The 27,897-nt window shown below is 45.9% G+C and overlaps 1 protein-coding gene across 1 annotated transcript in view; it reads left to right on the top strand.

Annotated features, from left to right (window-relative positions):
• Nucleotides 1-12,133: 12,133 nt before the first annotated feature.
• Nucleotides 12,134-27,897, top strand: part of LOC102575012 (purine nucleoside phosphorylase) — a 32,381-nt gene continuing 16,617 nt past the window's right edge. Inside the window, exons 1-3 of the mRNA XM_006274544.4 lie at nt 12,134-12,156; nt 18,158-18,327; nt 19,158-19,261. Of these exons, the coding sequence (XP_006274606.3) occupies nt 12,134-12,156; nt 18,158-18,327; nt 19,158-19,261 (297 nt within the window). The remainder of the gene's footprint in view (nt 12,157-18,157; nt 18,328-19,157; nt 19,262-27,897) is intronic.

Below are 27,897 nucleotides of genomic sequence, written 5' to 3'. Positions count from 1 at the left end.
TGTCTGATCTCTTGCCTGCTTGGAAAAAAAAAAAAAAAAGATTAATGAACATAATCAGATTAATGCTAAACAAAGGGGCAGATCTGGAGGACACTGGGAGCTATCTCCTACTAAAGAGCTATAGGGACAATCAGCATTTAGCGCCTGGCCTTGCTCATTGGGATTGCAGCTTTTTTTTAGTCCATTGTAAATAAAATTTGTTATCTAAAGAAATCCTAAATTTTGGGGAGAGAAATGGGGCTCTCCAAAGGGCTAAAATCCTGGAGGAAACAGGGGGGGGCTGTGGATTACCAGGCTAATGTGTTTATAAAGAATGTGCACAGGGAGATGGCAGCAGATGGGGAGAAAGTGTAGAGGAGATAGATAAAGAGGGGAATAGATAAGGACAAAAGGGAGGTTTTTGGGAAAAAGGATTTGGAAAAGGGAAAATTGAAAAGAATAGAAGAAAGGAAGAGAAGAGGCAAAGGATAAGGGAAAGGGTCCCTCAGCCCACATAAAAAACTGATATAGGACTGCCACATACAGTGTCTGGGAAAGCAGCAAAGCAGAATTTTTTTATTAAAAGCTCAGAAACTTTGGAGGGGAGACATACTAGGCTTTATGAAGGTGAAGAAGCCTGCTAACCACCAAGGGGAGCAGCTTTGCCAGTGATCTTTGAGAGCATCAGTCTCTAGCTCTTGCGAGATGAGGAAGGACTCTACAGTGTGAGCTGTCTAAAAAACATTCAGAAAGTTGCGTAGGGAGAAATGGAGGTGGTGATGCCAGCATGAAAGATAGACTGCGGGGCAGAGATGGAGGGGGAGGAACAGGGCAGTGTATGGAGGTTGAATGGGAGGGGGTTGGGACAGTGAAGTATGGAGCACCAGTGGAATTCAAATTTTCTCTTACCGTTTAGTATATCACTGCTTGATTTGCACCACTCAAATAGATTGCACTGACCCCACTGGTCAGTGGGCCCATGCTTCACTGAAGTCTGGATCTGGCAGGTTGTTCTGTGTATCTGAGCTCCTAATAGGCAGTGAAATCCAGTAGATACTCTGGAGCAGGCTGCATGCAGCCAACAAGGGGTTAATTTGTGGCCTCCAGGCTCCCACCAAGCTACCCTCTATCCAGCACAGTCTTGTCGTGGAAACACACACAGAGTACTTTTGGGTCAGGTCAGCAGAAGCTTTTATTCAAAAGAAACTACAGCTGTAGGGGGAGTTCCAAAGTGACATGGATTTCCCAAGCACTTGGAAGGGGTCCCCCCCCAAGAGCAAAATCAGGAGGCTTATATACTTTTTAACAGTTGCTTACAACTCACATGATCATATAGTGAAATTAGCATGAAAAGCGGCTATAATATTACTTCATTATTTCTTTGCTGTTATCAGGATGGGAATTATGGGGGAGATAGGGTTAGTTCACAAACCTCCTTCTTGCACCTGGAAATCTACTTTGTACATACTTTTTTTTTTTCTACCTTCAAGGCCGCGGTGAGCGAAGCATTTGCAGAAGAGTTACAAAGAACAAACACTTGCCCTTATCTGTTCTACTGTACCGAGCCAGCAATTCTACACAAAGCGGTTATGTCATCTTATAACTAAAATAATCAAAGTTTAAGGCATATATTTTTTCTGATTCCACAGCCCCCCCCTTTGAGACTATTTAGTCTCACTTTAGCCTTAAATTTCCATTCTCATGAGCCCCTCTATTTCATCATGCAGCCTTTTATGTTTTCTTTCAATCTGCTCACACTTTTGTAACACCATTATTCTAGACTCTGCTGTGGGTTTTCTTGCCTTGCTAAAGCTTCCCCTGCTGGCTTTCACGCAGCAGAGGATCAGTTGCATTAAGACATAGAACATTATCAGAACTATCAAGACAAACAATATTCCATACAGGATTTTCTTGCCAAGGGCCCCGAAATCTGGGAGCCAGGAGGTTAGCCAAGACCACATTTCTTCTAGACCCCAGTCAGTATTTTCTGAGGCCACTTGATGTAGGACCCTTAACTGATTTCGGATTTTGCGAATGTCAGTTTCGATTCGCATGTCCTGATTGACATAGACACAACAGGTGGAGTTTACTAAGGCACATACTCCTCCCTGGGATACCAATAGGTAATCTAGGGCTATGCGGTGTTGTATAGTTACTTGTGAGATCTGGGAGATCTCTTTTTGCAGAGCCTGAATTGCATCCGCAGTGGCATTTCCCATAGCTTCCATTGTGGCTGAAATGTTAATTATGGCTAGTTCCAATTCTCTTACTCCAAGCCACGGTATGAAGGTTCTCACAAATCGATGGAACCCTGTGTTTCTGGTAGCTAAGGGGTTAACCGCCCTTTTCATGTGATGGTTGAAATTTTTTACTTGTTCCAGATATATTGCACTATGCATTTCGAAACCAGGGATAACACGTTCAAGAGTGCATGCCCCCACCCAATTCCAGGGCAAGATTTTATGAGCCCTGTTTCCGCAGAGCCAATAAAGGCCTGGGGCAGAAAGGGTACTCAAATCTCGGCAGTTGTTGTGCCCTATCTGGCACTTTCGATTGATATGCATCGTATAGGACGGTCCACGTTCAGCTGTTATTCTGCTGGACCGAGATATATTACAAGAAGTAAAATTGGAGTGAATGTAAAATTCTGATCTGTTTGCAATGAGAGCAACATGAGGTTCCTTAGAAAAGTTGTAGACCATGAATCCTGTACAATTGAGAGAGGGTACGTTACCCAACAGGATTCCACTGGTGCTACTAGGGCTATAATCTAGAGTAGTTAGGCAATGAGGGTAGTGTCCTACAGGTGTGGCTTTATTATAAGCTCCGGTGTTGTTGGATCTGTAACAGAAAGGCGCCTCTACTCTTGGGGAGATTATCCAGTTAGCAGGGGCGGCCCTCCATTCTTTAGGAGCGGACCGATGGGCAGCTAACGAGTAGTGTCTAACGAAGCAGCCGTTTATTGTTCCCCATTGCTGGAGGGATATTGGTACTCCGATCATTGGGATTCCTTGGTGTAGGTGTGCTGGGCTGTGAGAGCATATCCAGCAGTCACTTTTATTTCCAGCTTGAGCCACCGCATGGGAGATCTGCAAATACAAATTTTTCTCCCACCCCCCTTGGGTGATACTGAGATACCCAAGTGTGATATATAAGGATATCAGTGCCATTTTTAGATACAGGAGGGACAAAGAATCTTAACAACAAACATAACCAGCACCAGTAAGAAAAAGAACACTACCAGCCAAACCCAGGATGGCAGCCAAAGTCTTTCTTCGTCCTCTGGGCTCAAGTTACCTAAAGGACTGATAATGTTGGCTCTTGGTCTTGATCGAGGTGGTGATCTTCCGAATGGGAGCATTCACTTTCTTCGAGGCCGAAGATGATATCTTCGTTCTTCAACTGATGAATCCGGCTGGGCTGAGGTGTTGGGTGCAGGGGAGAGGTTACTAGCACTTGCACCCTGATGCTCCTCACTTGCCTGAGTGAGGTCCTGAGGGTCTTTGTCCTTGGCCTCAGGGAAAAATCCCAACCTTGGTTGGAATACAGCTGCTTCGGGGTCTAATGGAGGCGATACCTTCTTGCAGTGCGAGGCGTGAGTCCACGTTTGGTGACCTTGGCAACGAACAGCAGAATTAGTGGTTAGAAGTACCTGGAAAGGTCCTTTCCATCTGGGTTGAAGTGCGTTTTTCCGTTGATAGACCTTTACGTAGATCCAATCCCCTGGTTCGAGGTTGTGACAGGGAACATCCGGTGGTTGAGGTAAGGCTTCTTGGACCTGTGAATGAACAGACCTGGCATACTTCATTAATGCCTTGCAATAATTTAGTACAGTTTCATCAGTTAATTGTAGGTCTGTTTGGTGAGGGGCAACAGGTGGTGTAGCTGGCATCCTCATGGGTTGTGCCATGAGTATTTCATAAGGGGTTAGGCCATGTTTTCTGTTAACAGTGTTTCTAATGTGCATAAGAGCAATGGGCAGTGCATCAGGCCATTTGAGGCCTGTTTCAGCACAAATCTTCGAAATGCGCGTTTTTAAATCAGAGTTTTTACGTTCTACAGCATCACTTGACTGTGGATGATAACTACAGTGTAGGTGTTGCTGTATGTTGAGTGCTTGGCAGATGTTTTTTACTATCTGTCCTGTGAAATGGGTGCCACGGTCACTATCTATTGTGAGAGGCAATTCAAATCTAGGGATGAATTCTTTGAGCAATTTCTTTGCTACAGTGATGGAATCAGCACGTACGCATGGGTAGGCTTCCACCCATCCAGAGAACACATCAATAATAACAAGAATGTATTCATAAGAACAGCACTTAGGTAGCTGCACAAAATCAATTTGCAGATTTACAAACGGTCCCCATGGAGGGGGATGGGCTGCGGGTGTTGTTTTTACCCGTTGCCCAATGTTGTGAGCTAAGCAGATGGGACAGGAGCTACAGTACTGTTGTGCCATGGAAGGAAAATTTGGGGCAAACCAATTTCTTTGTACTGTAGCAATCATTCCTCCTTTGCTCGTATGGGCCACAGAGTGGGTTAAACGAGCAAGATGTGGCAAAAGCTCTCTAGGCGCCACCAGGCGGCCGTCCGGGGAGCGCCAGAGAGAGTTGGGGTGCAGTGAACATCCTGCACGCAGCCAGTTATTTATTTCCTTTTTTGGGGCCTGATTTTGAAGAAGGGCCAGACTTGAAAGGCTAGCCAAAGGAGACTGGTTTGCTGAAAAACAAACAAAAACAGAGTTAGGAGCCTGTGGGCCAGAAAGGGCCGCATTTCTGGCAGAACGGTCTGCCAGATCATTTCCTCGTGTGACATCATCAAACGGTTTCTCATGAGCTTTACATTTAACAATAGCAATAGCAAGAGGCAATTGAACAGCTTCTAAGAGCGCTTTTACATAACAACCATGACTGATTTGGGTCCCTGATGAAGTGAGGAACCCTCTTTGTTTTCAGATTTGTCCAAAATCATGAACAACACCAAAAGCATACTTAGAGTTAGTATAAATGGTTGTGGTTTGATTTTTTGCAAGAATGCAAGCACGTGTTAAAGCAATGAGTTCAGCATCTTGAGCAGAACAAGCTTGGGGTAAAGAATAGGCTTCCAAAACAGCATACTGAGTGCATACTGCATATCCCGCAACTAATTTGCCTGCATCATTTTTAAGACAGGAACCATCAACAAACAAAACAAGGTCAGAGTTCGGGATAGGAATGTCCTTGAGGTCAGTTCGAGGGGTTAACAATTGAGTTGTGATAGACAGGCAATCATGAGGCTCACCATCAGAGGCAATAGGCAGAAGTGACGCAGGATTCAGAATTGAACAGCGATTTAAGGTTACATTTGCAGCTGACAGTAGAAGTTTCTTATATTTAGTAAGACGGGAATTGGAAATGTGCTGAGTTTTGCCCTTGAGCAGAAGGGCCATCACAGCATGTGGAACTGCAACGGTTAAAGAGTGTCCCAAAACTAGAGAATCTGCCTTTTCAACCAACAAGGCAGCAGCTGCAACTGAACGGAGACAAGGAGGAAGTCCCGCAGCTACGGGATCAAGGGCAGAGCTGTAATATGCAATTGGGCGATGCTTTTCACCACGCAGCTGAGTGAGTACTCCTAAAGCGATTCCTTCCCGTTCATGACAAAACAAGGTAAAGGGTTTCTTATAATTAGGAAGTTCAAGAGCAGGAGCAAGAGTGAGGGCTTGCTTAAGGACCACAAATGCTTGTTCGGCTTCAGGAGTCCAAGGGAGGGGTTCCGGGGTGGTATCATGAGTGAATGCTTGCAAGGGTTTTGCGAAAGCAGCATAACCCAGGATCCACTGTTTACAATAACCCGTTGCACCTAAGAATCCCCTCATCTGTTTTCTAGTCATAGGTTTGGGAATGTTGAGGATAGCTTCAACTCTACTAGGGGAAAGGTGTCGTTCTTCTGCTGAGATATCATGCCCTAAATAATGTACCTTAGACTTACAGAGCTGCAATTTAGATTTTGAGGCCTTGTGGCCTTTCTGAGCTAAAGCTGTGAGGAGTGTCAAAGTATCTTGCTCACAGGCCTCTAAAGTGGGTGAGGCTAACAATAGATCATCAACGTACTGAACAAGGGTGGACCCCCCTTTGAACGTGATAGGATCCAAATCTTTTTTTAGGATCTGGGAAAACAGGGTTGGGGACTCTGTATATCCCTGAGGGAGTCTTGTCCAGGTATATTGAAATCCCTGATAAGTAAATGCAAACAGATACTGGCTATCCTTATGAACGGGGATAGAGAAAAAAGCAGAACAAAGATCCACTACTGTGAAATATGTAGCATCTGAAGGGATACAGGAAAGAATAGTGGCAGGGTTAGGGACCACGGGGAAAGCGGGTAACACAGCGGCATTTACAGCTCGAAGATCTTGCACAAAGCGATATGTATCTTTACCAGGTTTTTTGACAGGTAGGATAGGTGTGTTGCAAGGGGAGCGTATTGGGACAATAATCCCTTGCTCAAGGAGTGAGGAAATGACAGGCTTGATCCCTTCCTCAGCTTCCTTTGAGATGGGGTACTGTGGGACACGAGGAAGTGGCTTGGCAGGGTTCAGGATGATACGCACTGGTTCAGCACTCAGCATGTGCCCCACTTCATTCGCATGGGTGGACCACAGCTGTGGAGGTACTCGTGCCAACAGTTCCTCTTGCAAGAAGGAAGTGTTAGAATCAGAGTACTCCTGGGTTAGCAAAGCCACAAGCTCGGTTTCCCTATGTTCCGGTACCTCAAGGTAAACACCATCTGGGCTACAATAAATCACGCATCCCAGTTTACACAGCAAGTCCTTACCAAGAAGGTTGACAGGTGCACAGGGGCTAAGAAGAAAGGCATGATTTTCAGACAAAGGGCCAATAGAGATGGAGACAGGTTCAGAGACGGGATGTGGGATAGGTTGTCCGCCTATACCGACAGCATTTACAGTTTCAGGAGAATAAGGTAGAAAAGGAAACTCAGCAGCCTTTAGCGTGGAGCGGGATGCTCCGGTGTTGACAAGACAGGAGACAGGTTTACCAGAAATAAGGCATTCAACAAACGGACCAGATTGGTCAGTAGCAAGCAAAGGAGCAATGATGTCACTGTCCCTCAGGCTGTCCTATTCAACACTGGGAAAATTGACAGGAAGTGGAGGTGGGGGCTGGGGTCTGGGTCCTTGGCCGGGGCGGTTGGGGCATTCTGATTTCCAATGTCCTTCTTGCTTGCAATAATGACATTGGTTCCCATAGCCTGGGTTTTGTGGGCTCAAGGATCTATCTCTTCCCCTGAATCTACCCGGGCCTCCCCTTCCCCGTCCTCGTCCCCTTCCTCTACCTGGACCCTGCAACTGAGAAATCTGTAAGGCCATTAACTTAAACTCGGCACTGTCTTTAGACCGTTCCAATTTGTTATGAAAATGGTTAGCCGCAGCAAGGACTTCGGTCAAATCTTTAGTTTCCCAGCCAATAATTACTGTTTGAATTTTCTCAGCAATTTTAGGGTTAAGTCCCTGGACGAATGCTGCCACTATTGCTTGTTTAGCATTTCCGACTGGGTTATCCATTCCTGAGTATCGTTCAAATGCCTGTTTGAGGCATTCTAAATAGTCACTGGGGTGTTCATTTTTGTTTTGTTTACAGGTATTTATTTTGGTCCAGTTTGCCTTTTTTGGGCAAATTGTGAGAACTGCCTGAACCAAAGCATTTCTCTTGTCAATAAAGTCTTGGCCAATTCCTGGGTTTTGATCTGGCCAAGTACAGGCAGCGTACAGACGTAGCATAGTTTCCTTGGGCAAAATGGATCGCATGAGCTGATTAATGTCAGCCCATGTTGGATTATAACAATTTATAACAGTCTGCAATTCTTCCTGAAATTTTTCTGGGTCTTCCCTGATTTTTGGGAACTTTTGAGTTAAATTGTAGAGATCACCTGGAGTCCAGGGTGCATGCACAGTTACTATATTTTGTCCATCGGTGCCAATGCCTGGCATTTGTTTTAGGGGGTAAACTTGTGCAGTTCGGGATCTCAGATTGATGGGAGATCTTTCCATGCCTATTCCCATTCTTTTAAATACACCTGTGGTGGGTTGTGACCCTGGAGTAAATTGCCACACTGGTGATGATTGAGTGGCAGATATGGTGGATGAGTCCGGACTATTAAGCTCCGTGGAAGGATTTACTGAAGGAGCTTCAGCTAATGGGTCACTAGCCTGGGCTGCAGCCTGATGTTGAACCGGTTGTTGCTGATGTGGGAGTTCCAGGAGAGCGGGGTTCGAACAAAGGTCAAGGATATCCTCTGCTGGCTCCGGTGGTGGGGGCGCCCCGGGCAATACTGGATACATTGGAGCGGTGGCCAGCGTGTAATTTGGGGGAGCAGCCAATTTCTCCCGAACAGCTTTTAACTGCTGTTTTAATTTTTCTTGAGAGTCTTTTAGGCTCCTAGTTTGAGATTCTGTCCGCCTTTTGGACATTTCATCATACCAATAAAAGAACGCGTCCCACTGGTTTTGTGGTGTTTTGGATCCACGGGACTCTAACGCCCCTCTCAAGTGCACTATTTTATCCTGATCAAATGTTCCTTCCTGTGGAAAATGTTTCACAGGATCATCCCTAGTATACCAGTTCCACTTATCCAGGTACTTGCAAGTCTCGGGAGAATAGTGTGCGTACATAAAGTACGCCGGAGTCCCCTTAGGGGGGACAGGAACCTGTTTAGACTGACTTGTTCCCATTTTCAGTCACACAGGGAGACGTAGGAGAGGCTTATTTAGGATGTCCGGGCCGCTCAGTGCCTTGCCTCGCAGTTTTTCACTGCCCAGACAAAAGGCTTCTGACCCGACACCGGCTCATAAAATGGAAATGGGGAGGGAAACACTAGAGGGATCCTTTCACTCCTGCTTTCGGCAGAAGCTACTGGGACGAGGGGTTTGGAAAAGACAAAATCACTCAGACGCCCTGTCCACTGGGTCACGAGGTTCCAGTTGGGTCCCCTTGCTTTCAAAACTGCCCTGTCAGGCAGAATTGGGGCGGCTGAGCCCAACCGTAGTCTCAGTCCTGGTCAGTGGCTCATATTTCTAAATACACACACACATTCATTCAATAAGCCCTGTCCACTGGGTCACGAGGTTCCAGTTGGGCCCCCTTGCTTTCAAAACTGCCCTGTCAGGCAGAATTGGGGCGGCTGAGCCCAACCGTAGTTTCAGTCCTGGTCAGTGGCTCATATTTCTAAATACAACACACATGCACATTTATTCAGTCAGCCAGACCTCCTACCCCACACCGCCTTAGTTAATTAACTACAAGCCCGATGTGCTGTTGGATGAAGGTGCCTCAAACAGTTTCTCCCTAAAACGTACGTTACCAGACACAAAATGGGATCCTTTACCAGACAGAAAATTTTAGCCGGCAGTAAGGTTCAGACTGACCTGTTTTAACAAGGTTCAGATCCAGTTACCACGGCCAAGTTGGGAGCCTACAGGCAGTCCTCCTCCGAAACCCCAATAGAGATTTTGAATTAGGTCTCTTACCTCTCAAGTTTGGCGCCTCAGGGTTCGGGGGGGGGGGGGGGGTAGCCTGCGGTCCTCCTTCCTCAGCCTGTGTTCTGGATCCGAGTCACGGCACCAGGAATTGTCGTGGAAACATACACAGAGTACTTTTGGGTCAGGTCAGCAGAAGCTTTTATTCAAAAGAAACTACAGCTGTAGGGGGAGTTCCAAAGTGACATGGATTTCCCAAGCACTTGGAAGGGGTCCCCCCCCAAGAGCAAAATCAGGAGGCTTATATACTTTTTAATAGTCGCTTACAACTCACGTGATCATATAGTGAAATTAGCATGAAAAGCGGCTATAATATTACTTCATTATTTCTTTGCTGTTATCAGGATGGGAATTATGGGGGAGATAGGGTTAGTTCACAAACCTCCTTCTTGCACCTGGAAATCTACTTTGTACATACTTTTTTTTTTTTTCCTACCTTCAAGGCCGCGGTGAGCGAAGCATTTGCAGAAGAGTTACAAAGAACAAACACTTGCCCTTATCTGTTCTACTGTACCGAGCCAGCAATTCTACACAAAGCGGTTATGTCATCTTATAACTAAAATAATCAAAGTTTAAGGCATATATTTTTTCTGATTCCACAGCCTGCAGGACTAGGGAGCTTGTGGCCTGGGGTGCCTGTATAGCATAATGTAGTGTGGGGGAGCCCGTGTGTACAGTACAGTGGAGGTGTGTGGCTGTAACAGGTACCCGCTCTGGGCCGATCTAAAAGTGGCTCGCGCACCTGCTCTTGGGGCAACCGCCTGCCTTCTCACCTGCCACGCTTTGCTGTTAATTGGTTAACAGATGTTAATTAGCAGGAGGCTGCCCTTGTACTGCCCCAATGCCAGGGGGCACTATCTGCGGCTCCATTTCCACCCCTACACCACAGCCCACACCTCACCGATTGAATAGATGTTATGTCCTAGCCTTATTATAATCTGGCCCCTTGTCCTCTCTGGGCCCTACTTCTTTTGATCTGCGCCCTCTCCAGCGCTAGGGCTCTCCCCAACCCTATCTCACTATGTGCCCTCTTTTCTGGGCCTTCTCAGTAATGCTGCCCTGCTGTCTTGGGGCCTTCTCCACAATGCTGCCCTCTCTCAGGGCTTTCACAGTAATGCTGCCTTTTCTCTGGGGCTTCTCGCAGTGCTGCCCCATCCTCCGGGGCTTCTCCCCTGTCCCCTTTTCTGGGGTTGGAGTCAGTGCACCCCAAATGCTGCACCCTCACTGGCACTGGGGTCCCCACACTGCTGTGGGTCTCCTATGAGGCCTCCTTCAGCCCCTAGTAGCCTTACCCAAACCACCAATGACAAACAGCAACACAAACATAAGCCCTTTGGCTATAACGTAAACAGAAGCCACCCAGTCATAACAACAGTCTAGCCTACCAGGGAATACTCCATCCCTCAGCCATGTCAGACACTGCACCTTCAGTCAAACTGCTCCTCTCTTCCATGAGAGAGAGCTCCTTCCTCCTTGGCAGCCCCTAGGGTTTATAAGGGAGCCAGGCCCTGCCCCTTCTGGTCAGCTGACCTCTGGTTGCCCTGGCAACCAACAGCTGGGCTCCTTATTCCCTGCTAGGGCTTCCTCCCTAGCAGTTTCCCCTCTTTAGGAGCAGGGCACCTCAGTGCTCTGCGACAGTGGCCCAGGGGACATGGCTTGCTATGGTATGGCTCACACAGTGTGTGACTCCCACTGGTACAGCCTGTGGGGCCAGGAGTTCTGCCTGGGAGTCAAGAGTCTAGTAAGAGAGTATGAGAGATCTTCTTAAAAACATCTGTACATTTTTGTTTTTTACCCTATTCAGATTTTAAATTTGCTTTAAGATCTTCCTGAGGCAGCATGGACAATATTCAGAGTGTGCTCTGAGGTCAGAGAGCAAACACTTTCAGAAATAAAGATGCTTGGCTTTCTAGTGTCTTTAACATCATGCTCAACAAAAGAGAACCATTTCAAATGGGTTGTCTTTGTGTTTCCTTTGATATGATTGGGTTTGACTAAATGCCAGTTAAACTATCTGTAAAACTACCAGGCATGCCCCACTTTGTGATTATGAGAATGGAAAAGTACTGAAGAGTGGCCTGGATATGTGCTTTTTAAAAATTATATGTAGTATATATCACCTCTGTAGATTCCCAGAAAACACTTTCCACACCTCCCTAAGGTTTGTCATTTGTGAATTTAAATGGACAAGGAAATGCTGATGATGGTTGTGCCTGCATGTGTGCAGATATGTGAGAATCTATGCAGATCTGTTGCCTACCATTATTTTGTCAGACCAGGCTGACAGGTGTCTGCATGCAAATGTAAACTTTCCAGACTGAAGCTCTACATTGTGTATGTACACTTCCTGCAGATACCTAGAGTCTGTATGTCATGTGGGGCAGCAGCCAGAAAAGCAGACATTCTGGGCCCGCCCCTCCTATCCTGGGATTAGCAGCTTCTGGTAATAGCAGAGAGGAGCTGGCAACACACCTTCCTGACTCTCTGACAGAGACAGCAACAGCTTTCTGCAAATTAAGTGGCCCATAGCAGTTTGGCCTTCCACCCACCCACAAGTGAGGCTTGAAACTCCATATTCTGCATCTATTCCCTATTTTCAGTTAACCCAGCAGCGAGGAGATGAATTGTGCTGAGGACAGGAGGTAAGGAGTTCTGTGAAATAGGGGATGCACAGATATCCTAGCTGAAAGGGGCAAGGGAAATTGCATCAGTTTTCAGTAGTAGACAGTCCTTGACTTATTTTTCTCTTCTCCTTCCTACCAGGTACTCAATAAATGTCAGGCACAAGATGCATAGAAGTAAACACTTTATTATTAAAGAGGGATCTGGCCATCTGCCCATGTCAGGTGCAAGATTATGAAATATGGCAATATACAGGTGACCTTGGGAAAGGTTGTATTCACACATTTTGAGCCAGAAGAGATGGGATTTTGGAGAGGCAAAAATCCTTGTGCTATTACATGTATTATGGTATATATATTATATCTAGATGTATGCATTGCAAATGCACATAAATGTATGGGTATGATCCTCCCTGAAATCTAACACTTTATCTTCTTAAATGGCTAGGATCTCATTTTGGATGGATTTGCTTTCAACCCCCCTAGAGGCATGTGTGTTTTTTCATGCCATAAAAGATCTGTTATCATTTACAATCCTGTGTTTTGCAGCAGTTGCATTCCTCCAGTTGGTGACAGTGATCACAATATAGGGGATTGTGTTTTCAGTTGATTCCACAATTTAATCTACAGTGATGCTACTGAACACTATTATTAGGTATGCATTGTTGGGGATTCAGCTATTGTATGGGCACTGTGTTACGTGTCTGAGGTCATGCTGTCACAGTGCTTTTTCAGACCTCCGAGTTGCTCAGGGCTGAAATGAAGTGCTTAATTCAGTGACCTGTAGGTCAAAGTTTTCAGAATTGATTATTAAATGTGAGTGCTGCACTTGAGGCAGTATGTACCAGCAATTCCCAGGAGATGCTGTGGGTCTGGGAAACAGAAAGTGTCACAACTGGGCATCCCCAAAATGAGTCAACCTACATTTATAATTACTGCTTCCGTTTTTGTAAGCATTGATGCAGTCAGCACCAGTGAGAGCTCCAGGACTTTGAAAAGAGAAAGACTTTGAAGAGCCAAAGCTCATCTCTCTTGTAACTTCTAGGGATCACACCAGTGGCAAATTAAAAAGTTACATTTTCCATGTAACAGGAAACCAAAGAAAGGAAACTATTTTCCTCCTGAGTTTATGCACAGCTATTCTTCTTGATCAGTTGCTTGTCATCAGCAGTGACCGTCTCAAACATCCCAGACTCCTAACATTCTGAGAATTTGGGAATAATATTGATCATCTTTTTCTGTCTCTTTGTATGTGCATTTATTTTTATTTTTTTAATACTGCAAATGATAAAGCACAAAGTGCAGGGCAGGGCTTTGGGTAATGTGAGGCAGGTTTTTAGGGTTTGCTTCAGATTTCTTGTGGCTCTGGGCAAGACAGTTTAACTTTTTCATGTCTGATCTTCTCACCTATGAAATATAAATCAGGCTTACCTAACAGAGGAACTGTGGGTAACTATTTATTAATCTTTGTAAAAGGCAATGAGGTCTTTGGCTGGGAGCACTGTAGATTTGAAGAGAATTGTGCATACAGGCAAATATGTATGTTTCACTAATGACACTTCTATATCTTATCTGTTAAAATAGCCCATGAAATGGTATGGAGAATCCCAGGACATGATATTAAAACTTCAGTTATCTTATTGTGCATTCATGCTCTTTCATTGCATTGTACCTTATCAAAATATTTCTAGGCAAAACTATGTTTTCTGTTTTATATTCCTTGGGTGCCTATACACATGCTTCGGCATGTTCTAATTAAAACATGTCAGAGCAGACTCAATTAATTAAGTCTTCTGGAGTAGTCTAATTAAAATGCTCCAGTGTACTGCAGCGTCACATGTATTCAGCATCCCACATTTCAAAAGCGGGGGGGTGCTTTAACTAGAACTCGTCAAATGAGCTTTAGCTAAAGAATCTGCACAGCCATTTTGAAACACGGGACACTGAAATATGTGATGCTGCAGCATTTTAATTAGAGCAGCTGTCCAGGAGCTGCTCTAATTAACCCCTCCCCCATCCTGGAGCACATGCATAGACAATCCTTGTTCCTTCTATACAGATTAGTGAAGCATTTGTGATGCATTACCCTAAACATAATTTAGATGTACCAGGCACTGGAATAAACCTACCAAGGAGATACTCAAATAGAAGGAAATGGACATCTGTTCAGAAGAACACATTTATCACACACTTAAATAATAAGTATATTGCTTGTCAGTATGAAGTAAGAACTTAATCCCTAACTTTTTAACCTCCTATGCAATGCCACAGTTAAATGTACGTCAGTATTCAAAATCCAGTGTGTTAAATCTGGACCATAGAGTAGTATTTTACAGGAGCCTCTTTGTGTATACTTAAAGGATGCAAAATGCAGAATTCAAATTTCAATTAGATTTGCTCTTGTACTGAAGGAAAAAAACATTTGAGAGATGCAGATCTACTACCTATCGGTGGCTTCAGCTGTCAATGTATGGGTAAAGGGACCATACTCTCTCATCCTCTCAAACCTTTTTGCATAGAGGTAAATTCAGCACCTTCAGTCACTGCCTTCAATTGCACAACTATACACCAGATACAATTATCACACTGTCATTTATAGCAATAGGAACAGTCATTGTCAGAAAATGTTTTCAGTGCCATTTCCTGCATTTGAAGAGAGCCTCCAGTCAGTCCCATTACTGACTTCCTAGAAAAGTCTTGAAATTCAAATGGGATTATTCTTTTTTTTTTAATTTTAAAAGCAAGTTTAATGCTTTTGGAAAGTACTGGATTGACAGCCCTGTCTCGCCATGAGACAGATACAAGATAGGCAACAGTATTAATTGCTCCTCTCATAGTCTTCTGCAAGTGTGCCTGAGGCCTAGTTAAGGCCCAGATTTAAGCAAGCTATGCAACTATATGAGTATTCGAACAGAAGTCATAGGGACTAATCATACTAAAGGGAGGAGTTTGCTAAATTGTGCCCTAGAAGGATCCTTCTTTAGTTATGAAAATGTTTACCAAACTCCTCCACATGTTTTAGGCCCGTGAGAGATGTCAGGTATAGAATGTAGGAGCCTGTCTCTCAGGAAATTGAATAAAATTGCCAGCTTATTGCACATAGGCCACCAAACAGACAGCAGAGGGGTACAAACCATGACCACGACTAGTGGACAAGATCTGAACCAGAAAACCTGAAAGAAAAAGCTCCTTATTGCATCAAACCCATTTTCTGAGCCATACAGGACTACTTTCATATTACATATGTCTGTAAGATTGTTGTCATTCTTACTAAAAACACAAACTAAAAGCTGTTATTTCAAAGCTGAGGTGTAAATCAGAAGCATGTATTTTGAGCCATGTTGTCAGTTTTGATGATGTTTTAGTCTAAACAAAAATAAAAATCCTAGCGCATCCCTTTACACACTTTAAAAAATACAGAATTGCTGTATGGAAATGGGTACATCAGGGGTCGGCAATGTTTTTGGGCAGTGTGCCAAAAATACCCACAACCTCAACTTGTAAGATGTTGGTGTGCCAGGGGACTACAGCAGGAGAGCCATGAGAGGCCCAGTCCTTGTTGTGGCAGTGCAGCCCCAGCCCTTTCCCCACCGTCTGCCCCAAGGCACACATGCCAAGCAAAATGCCTTCATATGCCATGCTGTGGTACATGTGCCGGGCCTGGGGTATGTAGATTTTTAAGGCCAGAAGCGACACCTGATCTAATCTGACTCTTGCAGAACGAAGACCAGAGTGTCTCCCTGTCTCACCTACAATGGAAAGAATTATTCATCTCAGCTTCTCTAATTAAGTCATAATAGTGACTGAGGATATGTTGTGGTCCAAAGGTGTAATTGCAGGTCATGTAGATATGCCCAAGAACACTTTGAACTAGCTAGTTTGGGTACTGGTAAAAGTCCAACTGCTACAACATAGGCTTTAGTTTAGGCTGTACAGGCCTTTCTGGAACCCTGAATTGGAAGCTCAAGCCACCACAGCTATGTTGCAGTATCTGAGCTGTTAGCTACTTTTAAAGTTATCTCCAGCAAGCCTAAAGGAGTTGCAGTAACACATGTGGATTGCAGGCAGGCATCCCCTTACCGAGTTATCTACTCATTGTATGTATTATTTGATCCAGGTATAACCCTATATAAGGTGGTGCTGGGTGCTTTACAAACATAACAAATATTTGTTTTGAAGAACTTCATATCAGTGTCCAAACTCAGCTCTTACTTCTATCTGTCATTTAGAGAAAATTTGAAATCAAACTAATGTTAAAGAGTACATGTACTATCACCTTGAGAGAGGGGTCTGAACACTAGGTTCTTTTGAATAACCTATGTAACAGGGGGGCAAATGTTTTAACAAGCATGCCACAAACTAGGCCTGAACCCTTGCTATGTGCCACTCCAGTCCCCTTCCACTGCTTGATCTGCTGCTCTGCCATGTGCTTACTACTCTGTGCACCCTTCCCAATCCATTGATCTGTTTTGTGCTTCTTGCGCTGTCCTCCCTACACAATTCATTGCTCCACTTTGTGGTCCCCTGTTCTGTCTGCCACTGTGTTGCCCATTCCCTCCCCAATCTGCAACATTACACACAGAGTGTGCTTGTGCCACTTGTGCCGCAGGTTGGCCACCCCTGACTTACGTAATGCATACTTCATGGTCTCACAATGTATCGCTTCATAGATAGATATCTGCAACCCAAAACCTCACATGCACACTCGTTAACATAATCTCTAGAAGTTTCTGCAGAAGTCCAGGAATTAAATGGACTGTGGAGACTGGACAACGCGGTGGTGCTTTTAAGAGGAATAGGGGCAGATAAGTAGGACCGTTTACTGTAGCTTGCACAAATACTGCCTTTGCAGTTTCAGTTCTCAGGGTCCAAAGCTGCTGTTTCACGTAGACCATGTATAGGTATTATGTTTCTACCAAGAGAATCACTGGTATCCCAGTTGAAACTAGAAGCATACAAGCATTTGTTCCATTTGTTCCGGGTTAAACATGCCTTCTCCAGGAGAAAGATCTTCCAGGTTGACACCTATGATTTCCCTTGTGAGAGAAACTCTTACAAGAATGAATGACTGTACATTCCCCTAGGGTGCTTTTTGCTTTTCTCTCATATTTCTCTAAGAAAAAAGTAACTGAGAAGGATGAAGCTACATAATGCACATATATATCATGGGGTTAGCTGGCATTATAGTAGTAACCACAGGGAGAAATAAGATCTTTTGCTGACAGTTCAAGGTCTGGAAGCCAGGAGTCCTATGTTCTAGTTTTAGTTTGGCTCTTGGTTTATGCTAGCTTAGGTCTTTCACAGAGGGCTAAATTGTGGGTATACATTACTGTCCCCACAACACAAGATAGGAGTGAGAAGGTCTTGCACAATCATCCCAGCTTCTGAAGACATTGTGCATAAGGTAGCCATAATGAGTCTAATTTTCAAAAGGGCCAGGCACCCACAAATTTGGTTGGAGTCATCAACTGAGAGCACTCAACAGCTATGAAGATCAGACACATCTTTAAAAGCCCTTCAGACACACCCAAGCATAGACAAAGGGCATCATCCATACCCTTTAATAGGAGGATGTCTATAGACAAAGTCTCTTATCCACAGTTTTTAACATAATACATTAGGCATTAACATGCAACTGAACACCATTTGGAATTTCTCAGACTGATATATTTACACAACAAGAGCAACCCAAAAGCCCAAAGCACTTTGCAAACATGAATGAATTAAGCCTCACAACACCTCTGTGATACAGATATCATTATGTCCTTTTTCCATATGGTGAAACTGGTATTTAGAAGTCAAGTGATTTGCTCAAGGCCACTGAGCAAGGCAGGGGCAGAGCCAGAAATAGAACAGAGGTATGGAATGGTAGCTGAAGGGAGGCAACTATTAGGAACAGAACTCTAGTGTTGTTCTGGTCCTGACTGAAGACTAATTTTCTTTTGCAAGCCCTGAGGGAGTGTACAGGCTGAAGCTTATTCCAGTTGTTGGGCTGATAAACTGTCATTGACTTCTTCTGCAGAAATCAGTATGAGCTATATAAGGAAACAGCTGATTGGCTACTAGCTCATACTACTCAGCGTCCAAAGATCGCCATCATCTGTGGTTCAGGACTGGGAGCTCTGGCGGACACTCTACATAACAAGACTGTCTTTCCATATGAGGACATCCCTTACTTCCCACAGAGCACAGGTTAGCATTACCCAACCGCTTATTGGTAGTAACTCAGTTATATCCATCAACAGCATGCATCAAAGCATAAAATCATCTCTGTGTACTAGTCTCTACATCAAACAAGATATCATCACGTGTATATCACCTCCTTGTTCTTCTCTTGACTTGGCATCCTGTCCTAAACTATCCATCAACAATGAAATACATCCTCAAGTCCACGTTCTACCTACAGTTTGTATACCATTAACATAGACCTTAACCCTGTGTCATCAGTACCAAAAGCTAAATCATATGTCAACAATTGTATCCACCCCCTTAAGCAAATTATATTCATAAACGAAAAGAAAGGCCTTACTGGTTGACTCAGAAAATTGGGAATATAAGAGCATTTCATCAGTTCAAATTTAGTCTTGGTTTTAGTCACCAAAAGTTTTTACCATGTTGCTAGTTCTTTGTTGTTTTGTGAGAAAACATTTCTTCTCAGCCCAGTTGCTATTGGGCGAGTGTCAGCAGCACAAAAACTATTGTAATTTGCATTGGCTGGCTATCTTATTGGCTATGAGGCCAAAGGGTGAATGACCCACAAAGACAGAATTTGCTGTTGTTACTTTAAGGTCAGAAGTTAACACCCTGAAGAAGATTCCAGTGGCTACGCACATAGATGGAGGGGAGAGAGCATGGGGGAAAACAGGACATTTATTTAAGGTCCCTGAATATAAATGCACAAATCTAACTATAGGCCCCCATCTTTTCACTGCAAGGTTCTGCTGTACTGTATAATCACCAGCCATCGTAACTTTCTGAAACCAAGAATCTTGATGCAAGTAACGCTTTGTTAATTGTTTCAGTACCAGGACACGCTGGCAGACTGGTGTTTGGGGACCTGAGTGGAAAGCCATGTGTGTGCATGCAAGGACGTTTCCACGTTTATGAAGGATATGCCATCAGCACGGTGTGTATTCAATAGGCACAGCATTCTGCTGGGAAGGGAAGGCAGGAAATTTCCACAGAGGTGGTTGATTTCTGGAGCCTATAAGGCAGAATTCTGTTACCCTTTATGTGCACCAATGCCAATTTCCTAGCTGCAGAAGTGGTGTTTTTGGCACTTATGCAGTTTCTGATTCTGTTACCTCTGCAGTGTGGATACAGGCAGGTAAACTGCTGCATATGTAGGTCACAAAATTCTGCATGGGCAAAGCTCATGACCCAGTGTTAGATGGCAGAAGGTGTTTTAGCCCCAGTAGCTGACTTGTTAGGCTGTTCACTCAGGAAGTTGGTTCTAGTCTCTTTCACCCAGTGGCAGAACTGGGTCTTAGGGGTGGGTGATGTGGGCAACCTCCCAGGGCACCATGGTCAGGGGGTGCCAAAACACACACACACACACACACACACACACACACACACACACACAGAGCCAGGCAGGGTGGTGGGAGCAGCTCTGGCAGCTAGATGCAGGTAAGCCTATGGCAGGTGGTTGGAGGGCCAGGACTTGGGGACTGTACAGGATGTTGTGGAGAGGGAAGGGGTTGGGCATGTGTGTGTGTTTGTGCGGCAGGGGTGTATAGAGGGGATAGTTGTATAGAAGTGCCTGCTGGTGCTGGGGGAAGGTGTCCAGGCACTGGGGCTGCAGGTGCAACAGGGCAAGGGGGTGGGGGGAGGCACCTGCCCCTCCAGTGAGAGAAGGGGACAGCATGGGCAACTGGAGCTGCCTTAGGGGGCCACGTGCCCCCCCGTTCCCCCCAGCAACCAGTCAGCAACCAGGGGGGCGAACTCACTGACTGGGGGGGGGGCCCACAACTGATCACAAGACAGCCAAAAGCTGCAGCCAATCTCTGTGGCCACTTCCGGAAGTGGCTGCGGTCACTTCTGGGAGAGCCACAGCGCTCCCTTCCCTGGCCAGTGCTTGCAGGGAGGGCACTGACGCTCCCACCCGTCCCCCTGCCCATTGCCTAAGCAGTGAGTGTGGCTGCTCAGGGCGTGCACCCCCTATGCATTGCCACTGAGGGGGCAGGGAGGCCTTTTAGAGGCAGCAGGGAGCTGTGTGGCTGGACCATTGGTAGGAGCAGGGTGGCTGGGAGATGCTGCCTTGGAGGCGGGGGAGGCATGGCCAGGCTACCTGGCACTGCGCAGGAGCCCCCAGCCCAGGGCACTGGCAGGGTTGGGGGGGCTGTAGCTTGGAGTGAAGAGCACCAAGGGGGCGGGCGACTATGGGTCAGGAGTGAGGGGACTGGCAGGGACAAGGGCTGCGGGTTGGGAGTGAAGAGCACCAGCATGGCCCAGGGGGTTGGGGGACTATGGGTTAGGAGTGAGGGGCACTGACAAGGCCAAGGAGCTATGGGTCAGGAGTGAGGGGCAACAGCATGGCCTGGGGGCAGGTCAGGGGGACTGTGGGTTGGGATGAGCAGCACTAGCAGGGCCAGGGGGCTGTGAGTCAGGAGTGAGGGGCACTGGCAGGGCTCGGGGAGGCTGTGGCTTGGGAGTGAGAGGCAACAGCATTTGGGCAGGGGCAGCGCACCAGCATATCAGAGTTGCACACCACCACAAAACACTAGGGCTGGGTGAAGCTTCGGTCCCTGATTTGATTCGGTGAACATTCGGCTCAATTTGGTGACCAAATCTCTAAATCCAAATCGAATCAGAGGACCCTTTAATCTTTTTTTAATCGAATTGGAACCCTCCAAATTGATTCAGAGAGATTCAGAAAGATTCAGAGATTCAGACATAGACACAATTTTAAGTGTTTTTTCTACATACCTCTAGGTAGGAGGCGGCTCGTGAATGCTGCGATGTTGGGGCACATGGAGTGTCCCACAGAAGCACGGAGGGCTCCCCAGTGCACTCGGCAGCAGACCCAGAAGTGGACCAGAAGCACTTCCAGTTCACTTCTGGGTCCACTGGAGAGCGTGCAGGAGGGACCCCCACACCCTCCCAGCTCAGCGACTGGTGCCTTCTGGGCCGGGGGGCACCCGGGGTCCCCCCATGGCTGATTTCCGAGCCAGGGGGGCACGGGGGGGCCCCTGCATACTCCCCAGTGGACCCAGAAGTGGACCAGAAGTACTTCCGGTCCACTTCTGGGTTTGCCTCCAAGCACGCGGGGGTCCCCGTGCTCCTGTGGGACGCCCCATCTCCCCCAGCATCGCAGCATTCACGAGCAGTGCCTGGTACCTCGAGGTATGTAGAAAAAACATTTAAAACTATGTCTATGTCTGAATCACTGATTCTCCAAATTAGCATCCAATCTTCAGATTTGGCCGAATCGAATCAGGGACAGTGACCCAAATCAACTAATCGAATCACTGCCCCCAATTCAGGCCAAATCTGAATTGAATAGGCTCAGAGAGATACAATTCCAAACTTTAGAGCAAAGCCTAAAACCTGGGTCTCATGCTTCCTGTGCAAGTGCCCAAACCACTCAACTGTCATAGCTAAAGCACAGGAAGGTTCTCCCTCCACTTCTCCCCACTCCCCTCCCAGCCCCATGCCCCTGGACTCATGCTCAGGTACACACAGGCTAGGGACAGAAGTTACATATAAACTGGTTTAAGTGATCAGAAACTGGTGTAAACCTATAATAGAAGCTCAGTGCACACAAACCAGTTTCAAAATGGCCAAAACTGATTTAAGATAAACCTGGTTGAATGGAGTATCAGACTTAACTGATTTGGGCCAAACCAGTTTATGAAACTTCTGTCCCAGATCCCTTCCTGGTTCAAGTTAAATCAGAGTCCCCCAGCATCCCAGCATGCTTTGCAGCCCTGGGCTGGCCTATGCTGTCTGCTCCAGAGAGCAGGGATGGCCTTGCCCCTCTGCTCCCTAGCTAGAGCAGTGAGGGTTGGCTGACAAGGTGGGGATGCAGAGGCAGGCAAGCCAAGCTGGGGATGCAGCCCAGTCTATAGGGGGGACTGCCCGCCCCCCCACCACCAGGCAAATGCTGGCTGGTGTCTGGGGTCAGGGAGGGGGGTTAAACACCCCTTCCCCCACCCTCAAACTTACTTCTAGCTGCAACTGTGGACTACAAATCCCAAAGCCATCTGGAAGGAGGAAGAGGGAGAGGAAGAGGAAGTGATGAGCAACCCTGCAGAGTGCTGGTGCTGTAATTTTGGACTGCAAAACCCAGAGACCTTGGGGGCAGCAGGAAGAAGACGCGAACACGCAACCTGTGCTGGCCATGCGCCAGAGAGGCGTGCTATAGCACCCCCTGGCTTCTGACCTAAGCCACTGCAGGCATGTGGTTGCATTTCCTGAATCAAAGGTAAATGTCATTTCTGTTTGAATTTTAAAAGGTGCAGCTTGGACTAACCTGCAAAGGCTGAATTGTTTCAGCCTCAGGCTTTTTGACTGTCTGTACTTAGCCACATACATAGTACAGCTTGCTACACATTCTCAGTAGATGTGTGGATATGTATTCACCCATAGTGCATGGGTAATAGAACCACAAATTATTTATTTGTGCCAAAAATGCTACTTACATGGCTAGAAAACTGCCCTTGGGGTGCGTAATGGGTAATGGAATTCTGCCATGCTGTCTAGCTGCAGGATATGAAATGTTTGCAAGGAGCAAATTTTGTTTAAGATTTTAGATATCTCTTAATGACAGGCACAGGAGTCTTTAAACTAAGGACTGGGGACTTCCGATTTTACTTTTGCCATGTCGATCGGCAGGGGGTATGTAAGGTACCAAAGGCTGAGAACCACTGCTATAGATGGCTTATAGTCAGTGTGATTTAAAACAAGAAACTTCATTGTAAATTGTCTGTTTGAATCTTATTTTGCATTTATACAATTTAGTAACTTATACATATTCATAGATGTTAGGGTCGGAAGGGACCTCAATAGATCATCGAGTCCAACCCCCTGCATAGGCAGGAAAGACTGCTGGGTCTAGATGACCCCAGCTAGATGAATTTATCCTATATCTGAATATAAGCAGTCATGTGGTTTAACATACATTTATTCAGATTCTTTACTTCTTATATGTTTATTATGTTAGAAAATGATAAATGACACATTTCTTATTTACTGCATGATTACTTTTTATGCATGATTTGGATCTATCTGCATTTGGATGGAAAGTAAGATCTAATTAAAACTGCACATTTTTAAATTATTTGTTTTTCATTACTTAAATACAGCTACTTTTAATATAATGGATGCATAAGAAAAATAATTTGATCAAAATGGTTTTTGCATTTAAAATTAGCTGATTTATTAAACAAAGGTAGAATTATCTGTAGTCAGTGAATTGAATAGTTTCTGATCACCATATACTTCAAGATTTCAAAGCTAGTAGGTCTCATCTCCTCATAATTAGTTTTTATTTGTAGATTACAAGAGGAAAACAAACATTCCTGCTTTTTCACCTCCCAACTGGTTTCTCAACTTTGAATTAATTAGTTACTGAATAGAACTATTTTAATAAATGGAAATGAATAAATATTCTCTTTACACCCACAGATAATTTTACTGCAATTAACAGCTGGTTTATGATTTCAACAAATGGGGGTTCCAAGTGCTTAGCTAGTGATTTCCATCAGTACAGTGTTTTCACTTTTTTAAAAGCTTTGGTAGCAAGCATTTAAAATGTATCTTAATTTAAAATAATTCAGATCCCAATTGAAAGATCCCAATATCAGATGGAGGCATCCTGCACCTGAGCTCAGGGTTTTGGCAGTGTTCAGTGGTGAGGTTCTTTACCCATGCTACCTTACACCATGCCTCACAGTGCTGCAGCTGAGTGCCTGAGACCTTCACCCACGCTGTGCCTTGGACAGATTGTAGAGTGAAGCCACAAGAGTAGCCAGGTCCTAGTACTGGCCTGCCTCAGAACCAAGCTGGGTCATTCTTGCCTGCTGCCAGAAAGCATTGCAGACTACTGTAATAGACAATAATGAACAGACGTCTCAACATACATTGTCATAATTTACAACCTAATTTTAAGTATATTAATTTTTAAAAGAAAAATATATTAAATTTAAGTAAATCTTATTTTTAATTTTCCATTTAAGTCAGTTTTTATCCATGCCAGCATCATAGGTCCTCACAATTTACTCACAAATAAAAGGGATTCTTTAGCTCAAGGACCAGAAGCAAAGGGATCTGTGTTCCAGCTCCCATCACCAGTAGGCAGCCTACATAGAGTGAACCTTAAAGACAACAATGAGGTTTTATGTAGGGGTGTGCGAAGCTTTGGTCCACGATTCGATTCAGAGAAGATTCAGCCTGATTTGGAGACCAAATCCTAATCGAATCGGGAGAAGAAGAAAAAACTCCTAATCGATTCGGAAAAGATTTGGAGATTCAGAAGACAGTCTTTCAGGAAAACAGAAACTGAGAAGAGGGAGGGGGAGCAGGGAGGGGAAGACTGACATCTCTAGCTGGCCAGTGACTGTGATCTTTCCCTGAGTCCCCTTCCAATCACAGTGCTTGGGGGGAGGGACATAGAAACAGCATATAAGCCTCCGTCTGCAGGCTTTCTGTGCCTTTTGTGAGCTGTTTCTGCCTGAGCAACAGTGTCTGAAGGGTATTGGACTGGCTTGGCTTCCTACCTAGTCAGTCTCCTGCTATTTTCAGTTCTTGGAAAGGATTGGATACTAGAATCCCTCTACTTATCTCTATCCAATCCATTTCTTTCCATTTATATTTGTTCTTGGGGGCAGTTTTTAACACTTTTTAAAAAGAAATCTGTGTTTTCCCTGGCAGCGTGATCCATCGCTGTGCAGGGAAGCACATACATCACACACACTCACACACATACATCATAGAAGAAGAAGTCAGATATTATCAAACAGAACACAACACAGAAGAAGTCAGGCAGTCATAGAAGAAGAAGAGATTCTATATAGTTATTATTAGTTATAGTTACATACAGACTAAAGACAACACAGAAGAAGTAAGATAGAGATTCAAATTATTAAACACAACACAGAAGTCAGACAGTCACAGAAAAAGAAGAGATATTAGTTACACACACAACAGTAAACACAACACAGAAGTCAGACACAGTCATACATCAGAGAAGAAGACAACATATATTATTAATTAGTTACGCACACAGACACATTTTCCAGCACAGAAAAGATTAATATGAAGTATACTGGAAAGGCAGGTACCAGGTCTTCTGGCAGGGGAAGGAAAGGGGCTAGAGGGGGTAGGGGAGAGCTAGAGCTGCAAGTTCCACCTCCCACCCCCACAAACATAAACACATGCTCTTTCCTGGCAGTCATGAGTTTTCTGCTGCCAATGGCAGCAAGGAATTGGGAGCAGTATCTGTCCCTGCACCTGCACCACCTCCCTTAACACCAGAAATAGGCACCAGCAGCAGGACAGTCTCCTCCACCCCAATTTTATCTCCCAGGATGAGCCTCCCATTGCCAGAGGAGGAGCTCCATCTAAAACCAGGGGACCTGAGTACCCTAGCTAAAGAAATTCTGGGGACCAAGGGGGAATCTGAGTTTGTGCTCCACATCCCTCAAAGTTCCCCTAGACCCAGGTCTGCTTCTCAGGAAGGCACCTCAGAGGAGGTTGTGGAGGCAGGTGGCTGAGCTGAGTCAGTTTCTCCTGTTGTTGTGCCTCTACCTGCTGAGGAGGGGAATAAGGCAGGATCCCCACCCTCAACCCAGAAGGGGTGGGAGAGTAATGTAACATGGAATCATTTTGAGGTGGCAGATGATCCCAAGTATGCTATATGCTAGGGGTGTGCAAAGCGGCTCCTATTCGATTTGGATTCGAATTCAGCCCAAATCAGGGACAGTGATTTGATTCGTTGATTAGAATCACTGTCTCTAATTCGATTCAGCCAAATCCAAATCTGAAGATTCGATGCTGATTAGGAGAATCAGCGATTCTGACACATACACATCTTTAAATGTTTTTTTCTACATACCTCTAGGTATCAGCACGGCTTGTGAATGCTGCAATGCTGGGGCTCATGGAGCATCCCACAGGAGTGCTCGGGGGCCCTCCACGTGCTCAGCGGTGAACCCAGAAGTGGACCACAAGTACTGCTGGTCCACTTCCAGGTCTGCCAGGGAGCTCGCAGGGGTATCCCCCCCCCAACACACACACACACACACACACACACACACACACACACACACACCCACTGTGCCTCCCCAGTGGACCTGGAAATGGATCAGAAATGCTTCTGGTCCACTTCCGAGCCTGCTGCCAAGCACACCAAGCACGCTGGGAAGCTCCTCACGCTTCTGTGGGACACTCCATGCACCCCAGCATCACAGTTTTGACGAGCTGTCTGCTACCTAGAGGTATGTAGAAAATACATTTAAAGCTGTGTCTACGTCTGAATTGCTGCATCTTTCCACATCTCTCGCAGGGTTCCGATTCAATTTGGATTTGGAGATTCGGCCACTGAACTAGGCCAAATCTCCACCAAACTGAATCAGGGACTGAAGCTTTTTACAGCCCTACTATATGCCAGCACTGCTAAAGGCAGATCAGCTGAGGCAAGGAGGTAAAACACTTCACCACCAGGGCAATGCTGCTGCATCTCAGGAGGCAGCACCCCCTTGCCCTCCTTCCTTCTCAGCCTGGCACCAGTGGGAGTGAGCCCAAAAGGAAGTCCCCCGCTCGCTCCAAAGCCCCCGTCTCCACAAAGCAGAGGCAGAAAGCTGCAGACAAAGGGGGTGCATTGCAAGGGCAAGCGAGATCACCCAGAGCATTGGGAAGATGCTTGCTCTGGATGGCCAGCCCTTCTCCGTAGTTGAGCAGCCAGGGTTCAGGCAGCTCATGGCACTCGTGGCCCCATCCTACCAAGTGTCTGCACAAACCATCTTTAGCAGAACGGTGGTGCCCTCCCTGTATGAGGCATGCAGGGAGTACTTGAGGGAGGAGCTGCGCAAGGCAGGGCCACAGGTACCCTTGCACTTCACCTCTGACATCTGGGGCAGCTGGGGTGGAGATCACGCCTACCTCTCCCTCACAGGGCACTGATGCGAACAGTCAGGCAGTCGTTGGGCTCTCCTTCAAGCCGACGTGATAGATGAGTGCCACATGGCAAAGGCCATGGTGGCCATGAACCACATGGTACAGGGGTGGCTCACTGCACAGGGAGAGCTCACCCGTGAGTTCATGGTCACCATAGTGGGGCCAATATGGTCAAGGCCGTCCATGATGCATAACTTTGTTAGCATCCACTGTTTGGCACACAAGCTGCACCTTATAGTCAGGAATGCCTTGGAGGGGGATAGGGCTGCCGGTGATCGTGCCATCACTACCACCCAGCTCAGAATTCAGGAAGATGGTAGGCTACTTCCACCACAGCACAAAGGGGGCCAAGATACTGCAGGAGAAACAGGCAGAGCTGAGCATCCCACAGCACAAAATCATGCAGGATGTGGAGACTCGGTGGAATTCCACATACCTGATGTTAGCAGTCCTTAAGCCCTTCCTCAAGGCCACTGAAACCCTCAGTGCTGGCAATGCCCTCCTTAGCCAAGTGATCCCCGTAGCGAGGGAACTTCAGAACCAAATGGAGAAGTTCCAGGGGATCAATGTTCCTGGCTGGGGCAAACTGCTGTCACCAGGTATACAGCACTGGTGAGGCAGCTGAAGGAGGGCATCAGAAAATGG

The sequence above is a fragment of the Alligator mississippiensis genome, chromosome 10 (assembly GCF_030867095.1).
Source record: "Alligator mississippiensis isolate rAllMis1 chromosome 10, rAllMis1, whole genome shotgun sequence".
Lineage (NCBI taxonomy): Eukaryota > Metazoa > Chordata > Crocodylia > Alligatoridae > Alligator > Alligator mississippiensis.
The sequence above is the reverse complement of the archived record's forward strand: the minus strand, read 5'-3'. Positions and strand labels throughout refer to the sequence as shown.